At 46.9% G+C, this 12269-nt stretch overlaps 5 protein-coding genes across 5 annotated transcripts; 1 reads left to right on the forward strand and 4 right to left on the reverse strand.

Annotated features, from left to right (window-relative positions):
* Window positions 1-682: 682 nt before the first annotated feature.
* Window positions 683-2855, reverse strand: N7455_008062 (glucose-6-phosphate dehydrogenase; the record flags this gene model as incomplete). Its single annotated transcript, XM_040955523.2, has 8 exons — window positions 683-795; window positions 854-1510; window positions 1575-1659; window positions 1713-1910; window positions 1977-2327; window positions 2385-2405; window positions 2459-2531; window positions 2812-2855. 8 exons carry the CDS (start codon window positions 2853-2855, stop codon window positions 683-685), a joined length of 1542 nt encoding a protein of 513 aa, XP_040813892.1.
* Window positions 2856-4880: 2025 nt separating this feature from the next.
* Window positions 4881-5662, forward strand: N7455_008063 (60S ribosomal protein eL33; the record flags this gene model as incomplete). Its single annotated transcript, XM_040955713.1, has 5 exons — window positions 4881-4905; window positions 5043-5052; window positions 5200-5253; window positions 5321-5463; window positions 5565-5662. 5 exons carry the CDS (start codon window positions 4881-4883, stop codon window positions 5660-5662), a joined length of 330 nt encoding a protein of 109 aa, XP_040813968.1.
* Window positions 5663-6584: 922 nt separating this feature from the next.
* Window positions 6585-7375, reverse strand: N7455_008064 (uncharacterized protein; the record flags this gene model as incomplete). The annotated part of the gene is made up of 2 exons (XM_040955625.2): window positions 6585-6792; window positions 6861-7375. The coding sequence occupies 2 exons, from the start codon at window positions 7373-7375 to the stop codon at window positions 6585-6587; spliced, it is 723 nt and encodes a 240-aa protein (XP_040813835.2).
* A 1752-nt stretch (window positions 7376-9127) lies between these two features.
* N7455_008065 (uncharacterized protein) lies at window positions 9128-9933 on the reverse strand. The gene is made up of 2 exons (XM_040955727.2): window positions 9415-9933; window positions 9128-9347 (listed from the first exon to the last, which is right to left on the reverse strand). The coding sequence occupies exons 1-2, from the start codon at window positions 9879-9881 to the stop codon at window positions 9146-9148; spliced, it is 669 nt and encodes a 222-aa protein (XP_040813917.2). The 5' UTR covers window positions 9882-9933; the 3' UTR covers window positions 9128-9145.
* A 1829-nt stretch (window positions 9934-11762) lies between these two features.
* Window positions 11763-12239, reverse strand: N7455_008066 (uncharacterized protein; the record flags this gene model as incomplete). The annotated part of the gene is made up of 1 exon (XM_040955602.2): window positions 11763-12239. The coding sequence occupies one exon, from the start codon at window positions 12237-12239 to the stop codon at window positions 11763-11765; it is 477 nt and encodes a 158-aa protein (XP_040813897.2).
* Between the last annotated feature and the right edge of the window lie 30 nt (window positions 12240-12269).

Consider the following 12269-nt stretch of genomic DNA (forward strand, 5'->3'; position numbering starts at 1 on the left):
CCCGGCTTTTTTTTTTGCATGTCAGGGTCGGCTATGCTGTGGCTTTTATTTGTCTGTGTACGGAGTCTAGTTTCCCACTCTAAATGCATTAGGTTTCTAGTCATTCCATATTCCAACGTTTGTTTGCAGCCAGGGCTGGACCTCTGTCTTATGTCAGCATCTTGATGGACCCTTGCTGATTGGCCACGTGTGATGACGTAACACAGGGCCCTGTGAGCCAATTATAGAAACACAGGGCATTGTACAGGGGGATTGTACAAAGTAGACACGGGACATCATGTAGGTACAAAGTACGGAGTACGTGCACTCGGCAAACTTCGTATAGGGGCTCTAATTCGGGACTTACCTTATTAGGAAAGTATCTTTGCCTGAGGGTTTCTTTTTACTCCGTGCATATTATTACCATAGATACTAGGTGGATGACAGCTGATTTTATAACTCTCAAATCTAAAGGGACGATATCCACCAAAAAAATCTGAACAAAATAAGGGCGTAAGTATCTTTCATTGCGTGCGTCGCATCCAATCCTAATTTTGAATTGGTCTCGAAAACCTAAGTATCACAGTATGACGCGACTCCTGCCTGCCGGCCAATCAACCAGAGTCAGAAAATAGAGATTTTAATTCCTTTGTATCCCGAATCCGCTTCCCATAATCATCGTAAACAGCTATACTCCGAAAACCTACAGCCGGTTGGGGGCCGAGGTAGTGACGGGCCACTGGTAGCCAGCGGCATCGCTGAACTTGTAGCCGTATGAAGCAGTGAAGTCATCAAGGACGGCGGGTCCACGGGAGCCTAGATATAAATTAGCTACATGTCATGGTTGGAGGAGAAAAAAAACGGGTAAACTCACCGTAGGGGTACTCCATGGGGATGATCTCCTTGTTATCATCCAAGTAGTGCAGGAGGGGAGTGAAGATGCGCCAGCTGGCATCTAACTCATCGTCACGGACGAAGTTGGAGTGGTCGCCCTTGAAGGCATCCAAAATCAGGGACTCGTAGGCCTCGGGGATCTTGAGGTCGGAGAAGCGGCGGCGGTAGGTCAAGTCCAGCTCGGTAACCACCGTCTGCATGGAGAGACCGGGCAGCTTGGAGTTCATCTTGATGTAGACGGACTCGTTGGGCTGAACACGGATGACAAGCTCGTTACGGGGAATATCCTTGAAGATACCGGAAGTGACATCCTTGAACTGGATGCGAACCTCGGTCTTCTGCTCGTTCAGGGCCTTTCCGGCCTTGAGGATGAAGGGAACGCCGTCCCAACGCTCGTTCTTAATGTATGCAACCATGGCGCAGAAAGTCGGGCAACGCGACTCCTTGGGCACAGTATCGTCCTCCAGGTAGCCGGGCTTGCTACCGTCGAGGGAGCGGCCGTACTGGCCGATGATGACATTCTTGGGCTCAATAGCATCCATAGCGCGGAGAACACGGACCTTCTCGTCACGGATATCCTCGGAGGAGAAGGAGATGGGGCGCTCCATGGCAAGCAATGTGAGAACCTGCAGAAGGTCTATAGAATTGTTAGCTTTTTTTTTTTTTTGCTACATCTAGTCAGTGCGATTGAATATACTTACGGTTCTGCATAACATCACGGATAATACCGAACTCATCGAAGTATCCACCACGGCCCTCAGTGCCGAAAGGCTCCTTGAATGTAATCTGCAGCGGATATTAGGACCATAATTCCGGAATAAGATCGCTTCACCGCATACCTGAACGTTATCGATGTGGCGGCGGTTCCATGTGGCGTTGAAGAACTCGTTGCCGAATCGCAGAATTAGGATGTTCTTGACCATCTCCTTACCAAGGTAGTGATCGATACGGAAGATCTCCTCCTCCTTCCAGTTGGGCTCCAAAGCCTTCTGGAGGTCGCGGGAGCTCTGAAGATCCTTACCGAAGGGCTTCTCGACCTATTAAAAAGAATAGATGTATCAATATGAGGTTCGTTTTGGGTCAGGCTGTCCAGGGAAACTCACAATAATGCGAGCGAGACCGCTCTTGGGGTAGCAGTTGCGCTTCAGCTGCTCGGACACAGTGGTGAAGACACTAGGAGGAAGTGCCATGTAGAAGACGCGGTTCTGCTCCTTCGATTGACGGTTGTTCTCGATCTCCTCGAGGTGCTTGTTCAGGTTGATGAACGAATCATCTTGATCATATTGGCCGGAAACGTAGGTGCACATCTTGCAGAACTGATCTAATTGATCTTCAATCTCCTTTGTGGGGACCTTGATGTACGAGCGAACGCGCTTGAGGTATTCGTCGGTGTCCATCTTTGTCCGTGCATATCCGACGATCCGAATGTCCTTGGGAAGGAATTTGTTGCGGAACTATAGCAAAATTATCAGTGGGCAAGAACTAGATAAGTTAGTGGAAATAGCACATACAAGGCCAAAGAGTGCAGGGAACTATAGATTGGTTAGTACGTCAAAGAGTCATCACATCCTGGAGGGGTACGAACGGTCTTCTTCTTCGCCAGATCACCAGATGCGCCTAGTACCACGATGATGGTATCATCTTTGAGTTCGATGGTGCTGAATGCGATATCCATTGTTAGTGTTTGGTTTAATTGACCGAGAAAGATTTTTGCATTTGACACGGCAATTGAGGGGTTGAGTGGGGAAGCTCTCTGAGCAGAGATGGTCTGCGAAAGCGTTCCGGGAAAGGATTGAGTATTATCGGGATGAAGGCAATAACTCCAAAATAGCACAATTTTGGGGATAAGGTGAGGTTGAATTGAGCTGGAGGTAGCGGGTGGACTTCCGCAACCGGGGGGGTAGGAGTGATGTCAGAGACGCAGGAGGGGAAACTCACCCAGCACCCTGACGGTCATCGGTCTGGTTGATCACACTAGACATCTTGCACCAACCGCTTAATACACAAAAATGAAGATGAAGAAGAGTTGAGCAAGTTTGGAAAAGGAAAAAAGAAGAAGAAGAATGTTGAGAAATACTAACAGGGCCCGGCGGAGTACTTTTTAACGGAAGTTCACAGCTTCGGCTGGTGGGGCTTCTGGGTATTGTATTTTATGACTCCAAGGCGTATTTATCACTTTTTAGGTGTTTTTGATAATTTCTTTTATTTGATTTTATTCTTGTACTTATACATAAGACTATAACTATTTTTGTTTCTCTTTATTTAATCCCAAACTTAGGACATACATACTCCTAGCCTCGTGGCAAATTCCAGTCAAATTTCTTATATCAAGTCCTGGAGAGTCTCAAGTCCAATATTCCTGCTCATTGTTATCGATCCTGAACTTTGAGCCACTCTTAGATCCCACGGGATCTTACCCGTTTTGATTATCAATGCCCCGCGGAGCCAGGGCTATCTATCAGCACTGCTTACAACTGAGACTCGGGTCGGGGCTCGGGGTGATGAAAAATAGATCGGGGGAATTGTCAAGGAAGTCCGATGTGAGCATGTCGCTTATTCTTGTTTTAATAACAGCTTGCTTTCAGAGAGAAAAAAAATAGGGGGAGGTCATCTGATAAGAGTGCAGTTCACTTATAGGTGCGGATCACACTGCGCCAACAAAACAGGCTGAATTCGACTGTGGAGTGATACGTGTCCATGACAATATTCAAAGTTATATACGGAGTTATGGCAGCTATATTATATTTATGAACAAATTTGCGGTCAGCCTGGATATTAGTATGCATATGTATCTAGAGCGGAGCTGCATTAGGATAAAAAGTCATCACATCGAGGGGAAGGTTGCAGTGTGCCCACTAAAATCCTATAAGAGAGTGTATCAAATTAAAGTACCGAATCTGCAAGAACAGGTACAATACATCGTACAGACCTTGAGCACGCAACTCGATAAGAACCTCGACCGGTGACCCAAATCGTGGGGATGGATCGGCACATTTGTCATTTTGTCCCAGACGGATTCTATTTTCCCGCGAGAGGCCACTTTCTTAAGTCCGGTTTGAGACTGGTATTGACCCGATCTATGCTTAGAGGGTCCGAATCCGGAGCATACATATTTAACCGTTGAGTGCTACTTGGGGGCTATACTACCTATACTATACTACCCTATCTAACTATACTCTTACCCTAGTCTAGTTCCTGACGTCTCGTACGAGTCCGCTTGAAAGTTGTCCCAAGTTTCAATCAATACATGTACATTACTTTGTATATTGTACATAACCGGTCCCAAAGGCAATCAGTGATCCGTCAGCCAGGATGTGGGGCAGAATACAGGAACTTCTAGATTTCCCAATCAGTGGTCTCGGTCTGAAGTATACAATCTACCGGCAGACTACCCGGATCATGTCACTGCTATCCTTTGAAGATATTGGTTGTTCTTGCGTTCTCAAGCTGGCTAGAATTGATGAAAACAATTCACTATCTCAAGCTGCCAACGATAGCCTTTGCATATTGCTTTTTTCTTTGAATGAAACCTTTGAACCTTGAAGGTGGGAACCCCTGTCGTCATGGCTTAGGTTTGTCAGCTGGATAGCTGCAGGCTTGCAGGCTTGGACTTGCCGGGTCGGACTACAGTAGCCCGAGTGGCAGAAAAAAAAAAGTAGGGCGGTAAATGATCGGTAAATGACCGCGTCGAGGGCTCGGATCGGAGAAATAATAATCCTGATAAAAGCTTATCTCATCTCAAATTCTGCCTATCTAATCGCTGATGTAAGGTAGTGAGCGGTGTGTCCATCACGGGATCTCGCTTAGCCCTGATCGTCACGTGGTCTGTGGCTCGCTAAGATCCCGTTTGGGCTAGGGCGAAAACCAACACACGGCTGCCCAAATTGATTGTGCGCCTGACTCTATCGAAGCGACGACAACCACGACAAACGGGAACGACTTTTGATCTTGCGGGTCATTCCTTCGACTTTCTTTCCTTGCCCGCTCCCCAGAGAAACGCCGACACAATGCCTTCGGAACAAGGACACCGCCGTGAGTGAATCCCTCGAACGTCTTATCGATCGTCGTTTTGGCGGTCTCGAAATCGCAAACCCGCGTCTCGAGCAGGCACCTTGTGTGGTCGCACACTGGATAAAAAGACATGTGCTAACTATTTTCTTCTTTTCTAGTCTACGTCAAGTAAGTTAACCACCGCACTTTCATCGTCGCATTTAAGGATACACGAATTCGACATGGAGAACCGATTTGGGGGACACAAGACATCGCCACTCAAATCGAAACAATATACGATATGGACAGAGCATTAATACGAGTTTCTTTTCACAGGGGACGTCACCTGAGCTTCCAGCGCTCCAAGCACGCCCTGACTCCCAACACCAGGTATCTACACCCTGCGCACATGAAATTGAATACTCGATGAAATGGAATCTGATATATGGTTATACAGCTTGGTCAAGATCGAGGGTGTTGATGACACCAAGTCCGCCAAGTTCTACCTCGGCAAGAAGGTCGCTTTCGTTTACCGTGCTAAGCGTGAGGTCCGCGGCTCCAACATTCGGGTGATCTGGGGCAAGGTCACCCGGCCGCACGGTACGTGAATTCAACAACCAGTCTCAAGACCATCTCCGAATGGTCCTCTGTGTCTGGAAACCCTTTCGAAGTTGAAATTCGTTTTATCTGACTCGTTCCAGGCAACTCCGGTGTTGTGCGCGCCAAGTTCCGCAACAACCTCCCCCCCAAGTCCCTCGGCGCTACCGTCCGCGTTATGCTCTACCCCTCCAACATCTAAACGGCTTCTTTGTGTTGTTTTCAGTGGGCGATTCCCTTCTTCGCACAGACGGTCGGTCAGGCAAGGAAAAGTCGACGGAACGAGCCGATGTTGATTTGAGGTGATGGAGTTGGCGGGTTGATAACGTTTTGTTCGTGGGAGAAGGCAGGGCCAACAAAGCCCTACGAATCAAAAAATTTTACACTTTCATAGCTGTGTCGACCCCAAGATACTGGGAACGAGCTTCGTCTCGATATTTCTCCTTGTTCTTACAATTGGCGAGCATGATGTGTCTGGTCGCGCAGCGTCACTTCTCCCATTCTGTATCTGACGCTTAAACGCACCAAATTCCATACCATTTCAAATTTCAACAAACCGGTCAATCGATCCGCTTCTTCGTGCGTCCGTCTTCCGTCTTTTGTTATAGAAGAAAATTGCATTTCCTTGCTTTGGCTCCAATCTACCATGGCATTCATGTTTTGCGAACTTAAATTATTCTTCCCATGGCAACAGCAAGATAAATAGACCTCGGCCGTATTACTTTAAAATTAAACAAATTAGCTATAGCTCTAGGTAGCACCCATAGACCCTGTGCGGCCTTATTCGGCCTGATTCCCCGGGTTGTGTGATGTGGATCCTCCCCATGTCAACCACCACCTGAGCTTGGAAATGGAGGACACCCTTTTTTTCGCTCTATTCGATTATATCAGTGTTCTATATTTCGTGTCACTCCAATCCTAGATCCCACATGTGATTCCCATCTTCAATTTTCTCATAAAAATTAACAGTGAAAAGAAAAAAAAATTACAAATATATATATTCCAACATAAAATCTGACCCCAAACTCCACTCTAGCCGAAGTATATATTCCCGAGTATCTAAAAGCAAAACAAGGTATCCGAAACACGAAAAACACCAAAAACATACATTCCATCATGAAATCCTACAAAGTTTCCTTGTGAATCGATTGTCTATGCGCTTTCAAATTCTCCCGTCGACTCGAAGCATGGTCGCACCAGGGACACTTGAAAGCACGTGGATTGATATGCTGAGTCTGGATGTGTCGCATGAGCACACCTTTGCGTGAGAATAGACGGTCATATTGACAGCCCTTCCATTCGCATTTGAAGGTTCCGTAATTATCGTTCTCCCTATACGAGGTGTGTTCAGCATGTGTGTAAGATGATTACATCCCAAAGGAAAAGAAGAAAATACACACTTTCTTTTGGCTCCACGTTGACGAGAGCGACACGGCATTTTGGTCTGGTTATGTCCATTGCTCGCCTCATCCAGTTGAAATGTCTCTTTTATTATGGGAGTCGAGACTGGGAGATCATCCCAGGGACTGGGACATCTAGCGTCGTAGAGGCTTGCTGGGGAGGGGGCGGTGTGGGTTGCGTGGGTTGGAACGGATCTTGGGCTGTGATTGTTGATGGACCGCTTGATGGTGCTTGGACCTAGATATGATGACGAAGGAGTGGGGGACAGCATTGCCCCAAGGGCAACCGGCATAGAGGGGAATTGTGTGGAGGGAAGTTGGAACTGATAGTTGTATGAAAGAGGCCGAGCAGTGGGTGTTCTCGCGGTGGTGGATGGATCAGGCGACGGGGATAACAGAAAAGTCTCGGGCTGTTTGAGATGTTCGGTTCTCCAATTCTCCAATTCGGCATCGGTCCATTGAAACGCGGCCTCCGAGATAGTTGAGTTGTTGTTGCGTGTTGGCCACGCCATCATGGTATAATCGCTGACCTGGATGTAGAGTGTGAGCGTTGGGAAGGTGGATACAAGTTACACGAATACCAGTGGGCAGTTAGATAGAATAATATTTCTTTAAGCCGATGAAGGGCAGCCGAGTATTTATAAATCCGAGTTAATGTGATTCTGGGTACAGGGCAGGCCAATCTCACTAAATGCGGTAGGTCAACTTCACTAAAAGCCGCACTTGGGGTGACTACACACCACTGATGGAGAGGGAAGGACAAAAAGGAATAAAAAAATAATAAAAAGAAGAACGGGCGGGAACAAACTTGGGGAGACTGACGCAACTACTCGGAGTAGCCCCCAGAATCGTTCTAGAAAACTCGATTTGCGTTCTAGAAAGCCCGGGGTTTGTTCTGTGCATGAAGCCCATGTCTAACATTACTACATAGGGACAATTCCGATTCCAATAGCAACGGAATCATTATTCGTGGCTTTTTTAACGAGCTGAGCATGATATCCCGGTCTCTAAGGGTCCTTGGCTGCAGGGAACACACCATTTGTATTCTTGATTTCTCGGTTTCTGGCCCGAAGAAGTGGCGCCCCAAAGTAGCAGGAGGATAATATGAAATGTGATAATGCTGCAGGCCACGAGCCAATCATATCGACACAGTTTGACACTAAACGCTATTGATAACGAGTGCTAAGAGTGACCAACCTGTATAATAGATCTTGACCCCCACCTTGGGTCATTGCTAGTCCCGACGTGGTGTATAGTGCATTTGATTATGATTATAAAATTAGAAAGCAGCTGAGACATGCACGCACCAATTCCAATTCCATGGACCTGGGCGTAGGAATCGGTTGATATCCAGTGTTATTCATTGCCAAAGTTGTTCTCCTTGGCTGCCACGCCACGTCACGTCTCGTCTGGAAAATGCAGATCATTAACCACGCGGAGTCACAAGGATGACTGGGGAGATACGAGAGATCGACATATTCTCAAGACTAGATTCGTTTCTTTCCTTATTTCTTTTCTTTTTTTAAACACTTTGAACACCCGTTTCATTTAACCCTTGTGCTTTTTCATCATGCAGTTAGACTCTGATAATTACAAATTGAAGATTTATTTAAAAAAAGTCTCATTATGCGAACTAGTTATTGGAGTTGCTGAACATGGATGCGACAGGGATCCTCGTTTGAGAGCTACATTGCATTAATTAGGGCTAGCGCTGGGGGCGGTTGGAAAATATTAGAATACTAGAATAATATTACTGCATATCTATTCCAGGGACTTTAACTTAGGTATACCCATGGATGGATAGCATGATGAGAGGTTAATGATCCTCCCGATGATGCCAGACTTTCTACCGTCAAGTTAGGGTTCCGGGAACTTTGTAGGGCGCTGTTGACTTACAGACTGGACGATCCCCAGTTTACCCCAGGATATCGAAATTATAAAAAGAACCTCAAACATTGGCTTAAGCGCCGAGTGTGATTGCGTGTGACGGGACGTGCATTTGCGGGCGAACTACATTGGTGGGCTCGTATATGCAAACGCATGGGGCGGAGTTTAGCTGCATGAGCTGACAGTCGATAGTCCTATTATTACTCTTATTATTATCCGTTCCGCCCGATATTCCATTATTTCTTGTTCCCAATCAAAATATAATCACAGCAAAAACCAAACTCCAAAACTCTGGGTATCATTGAATATCAACACCAAACGCTAGTCTACCATAATCGAAACTCAACAGAAAGATTTCTCCAAATGACGCCAGACCCAATGCAAACTCAAGCTTTTCATCATAATCGCTGCGAATGAATCCTTCCCAAGTGTTCAGTCATATTGTCCCGTCGAGAGAACAGCTTGCCACACACAGGACATCCAATTGAGTAAGGCGAGACATGCTGCGTTTCTATATGACGCATGAGAACACCCTTGCGGGAGAACACACCGCGGTATTTGCAGTCTTTCCAGTTGCATTGGTACGTCTCGTGAAGTTCGCTAGAATGACAAGGGTGATGTTAGCATGATGATGATATGCTAGCTGGGCACTATACGGATGGCTTACTCGTGTCTCGGTCTAAGTGTTCGGGTAGCACCATAGATGGTCTGCATTTCATGGCCACCTATACCTGATTGGGGCATTTCTTGCATGGCGGGAGTGGATGATCCCGACCCCGATGGTGTGGTGCACGCAGTACTGGGCCCAGAGCTGAGATAGCTCAAGGGCGAGAGCTCACCAGGTCTATTGCTCTCGATCGAGGGATTATGTACCGTATTGTGATTGGCAGAATCGAAGTCGGTACGAATCATGAGAAAGGGTATGTGGTAGTTGGGATTTACTGGTGCGGAGGGATGCTGCATGGGAATATTGTACGGAAGATGGTTCTCAGGGAACGTCGACGGTTCTGTTGCCAGAGAGGGAGGGTACTGATGAGCAGCAGACCCATAGGGGTGATAAGCATCTCTAGAACCCTGGTCTTGACCAGGCGTGCCGGAAGTGTTTGGGGGGACGTTGTATGGAGACCATGCCATCGTGATATGATAACAGTGACAGGGAAATGTTGGACAAGTAAATAGAGTTGTGGAAGTAAAGTAATCAACAGGGTTCAAGTGGCGATTTGGATTTGTAGGAAGGATATAAGACGTTTATATGCTCGAAATTTAACGGCCATATGTGATATACGGTGAAGGGTGAATGACTATGTGTATGGATTGTGGCTCTGCTGCACCTTATTGCAAGCCACAAGTGTTCGACCGGGTGAACTGATGGCACCCCCTCCAATGAGAATGAGAGGAACGTCAACCGGGCAGTGTAGTCATCGAGGCTCAATCCCGAGGTCTTTTCTAATAGGCTCTGAGGGTTGTACCCAGACCGGAAAATGTAACAGAGTGACGTAGCCTGTCATATTGGGGGAAAATAAAACAAAGACCGAAGCGGACAAGTGGAATAATTGATGGAGGCTGGATCCCAGGATCTCTGACATTTCCCCAAATGGGCTAGATCTCTCAGGCATCCATGGGAGGTTCTCGGGCGATGCTGAATAAACACAGCCTGAACCAAGGTTGGAACACACTAAGGCTCGCATGAACACGTAAGCTGAAATCCAAACCTTGGACTCAGGCCTGACCTTGCAGCATCATATATCGAATCCCGATGATTCCATGAGCTAGCGTGTTTCATGCTACTCCCCATTCCATCCTGACCATCTGTGACAGAGATGTATTCGGTGAATTTATCCAATGTCCATCGATTGAGGGGTCCCATTGTATTGTCGATCACTCAAACCCCCGGGTCGGCCGGATTGACCTGATAATTTTGCCCAATACACACACCCTTGACGTGTTCATCCGGCCGGGGGCAGGATAATACACCGACTTTACGGCGGGCCAACTGTTTGAGATTATCGGTCCCTGCGACCTTATTTCTTGTTTTGCGTTTTGGGTTCACAGCCCTGTCAGTCATCTGATCATACCAATGTTAGTATTTGCCATGGGTCTCTCTGTTTCAGATGCAGGCCTCTTATTTTATAATATTCATAGTGAATTAGTCACATGTGCATGACAACCTCAGATCTCCAAGCCTCCTGAAATGCAAACGTAGGAGAACAAGCAGAACTGTCAGGAAGGACCTACAGAAAGAGACCCATCTACTCCGTCGAACTGCATGATAAAATGCGAGTTGACATTCAGAGCTGAGGGTTGGTAACCATAGAAGAAAGCTATGTGATCTCAATAAGAACTACAGTGAAACAAAATAAGAAAAAGAAAGCATTGGTATACGCTATGGCATGATAATGGTACCATGCTGACGAGGCTGTTGCCATGCGTTGATGCCCGAAAGTATTACTAGCCAAAATTTCTCAAATAAAAGAGGGAATTCAATTCAGAATTCTAAGCATAGGGGAAGAGAAAGTGAGGAGAGGTAGAATTGGTGGGGAGAGCGATTTATGTGGGTCCTGATGTCCTGATAGACACAAGTCCGACCCACTCCTTAAGGAACTATGGATGACCTCGGACTAACATATCAGAACACAATATAACCATGACCATGCGAGCCTAACAACTCACAAGCAAATACCACCACAAGAGAGCACCAAGGTTGAATTAAGTCTGAAAGGTGCGGCAAAAATATGCCAAGAAAAAAGAAAAGCCGACAAACAACCCGAAACGGGCGTCTGCCTTGGGCTGTACGAAGTGCAGATTTGACAGAACCGAGCCAGGAAGGATTTGGTGTTATCAAACAATGACAGTCAGAGGTCATGGTATTTATCAATTATCTCGATGTGAGCTGTGTCAATGTATAAGGTTGGTCATTGGATCGTCAACGTCATAATATCAGTAGCCTGGTCTTCGCTGAAGGAGGTGGTGTCACCATGGAAAGAACGACCCTGCCGCGCAAAAGCTTGACCATGTTCAATCCCACTGGTCAAATGTCGCTTTCTCGAACAACTTCTCCAGCTCATTCATTGGAGTCTCATCTTCGTTGAGGTGGTCTTTCGAGTCGTCTTTCGACTCCCACGCTGTGTTGACAATCGCCACTTGAGTGGTGGCGGCGAACATTTTGCCGGTCGACCACGTTCCCCCTTCCCAATTCCGTATTTCTTGCCAGGGCACCAAATAAGGCGGCGGAGCAGCCCTTATAGTTGGATCCAGGATTCCAGTGTCCTCGGGACTCCCTACCATGATCACAGAGAGTGGCGGGATTGAATGGGTCTTCTTCTCGGTCCCGGATTTACTGTCGACATTGATCAGCAAGTGATCGAGACTATGCATAAGAGAGGCGATGGACCGCTGAAAGTGGTTGACCGAGAAGTCGAAAAGGAGGCACAGCCCAGGCTGAAGAGTGTCAGCGTCAGAACTGGCTTTAATGGGTCCAGGACCAGCCAGCATGGCCTCTTTCTAGTAGTACAGAGGGATACA

This window comes from Penicillium solitum, assembly GCF_028829755.1.
Source record: "Penicillium solitum strain IBT 25940 chromosome Unknown utg000005l_segment0_segment0, whole genome shotgun sequence".
NCBI classification, from domain to species: domain Eukaryota; kingdom Fungi; phylum Ascomycota; class Eurotiomycetes; order Eurotiales; family Aspergillaceae; genus Penicillium; species Penicillium solitum.

Coding starts and splice junctions, on each gene's coding strand:
- N7455_008065 (XM_040955727.2), bottom strand. CDS start 9,881: ATGGCATGGTCTCCATACAACGTCCCCCCAAACACTTCCGGCACGCCT. Junction 9,348..9,414: donor ACACTTAGACCGAGACACGA/GTAAGCCATCCG, acceptor TTGTCATTCTAG/CGAACTTCACGAGACGTACC.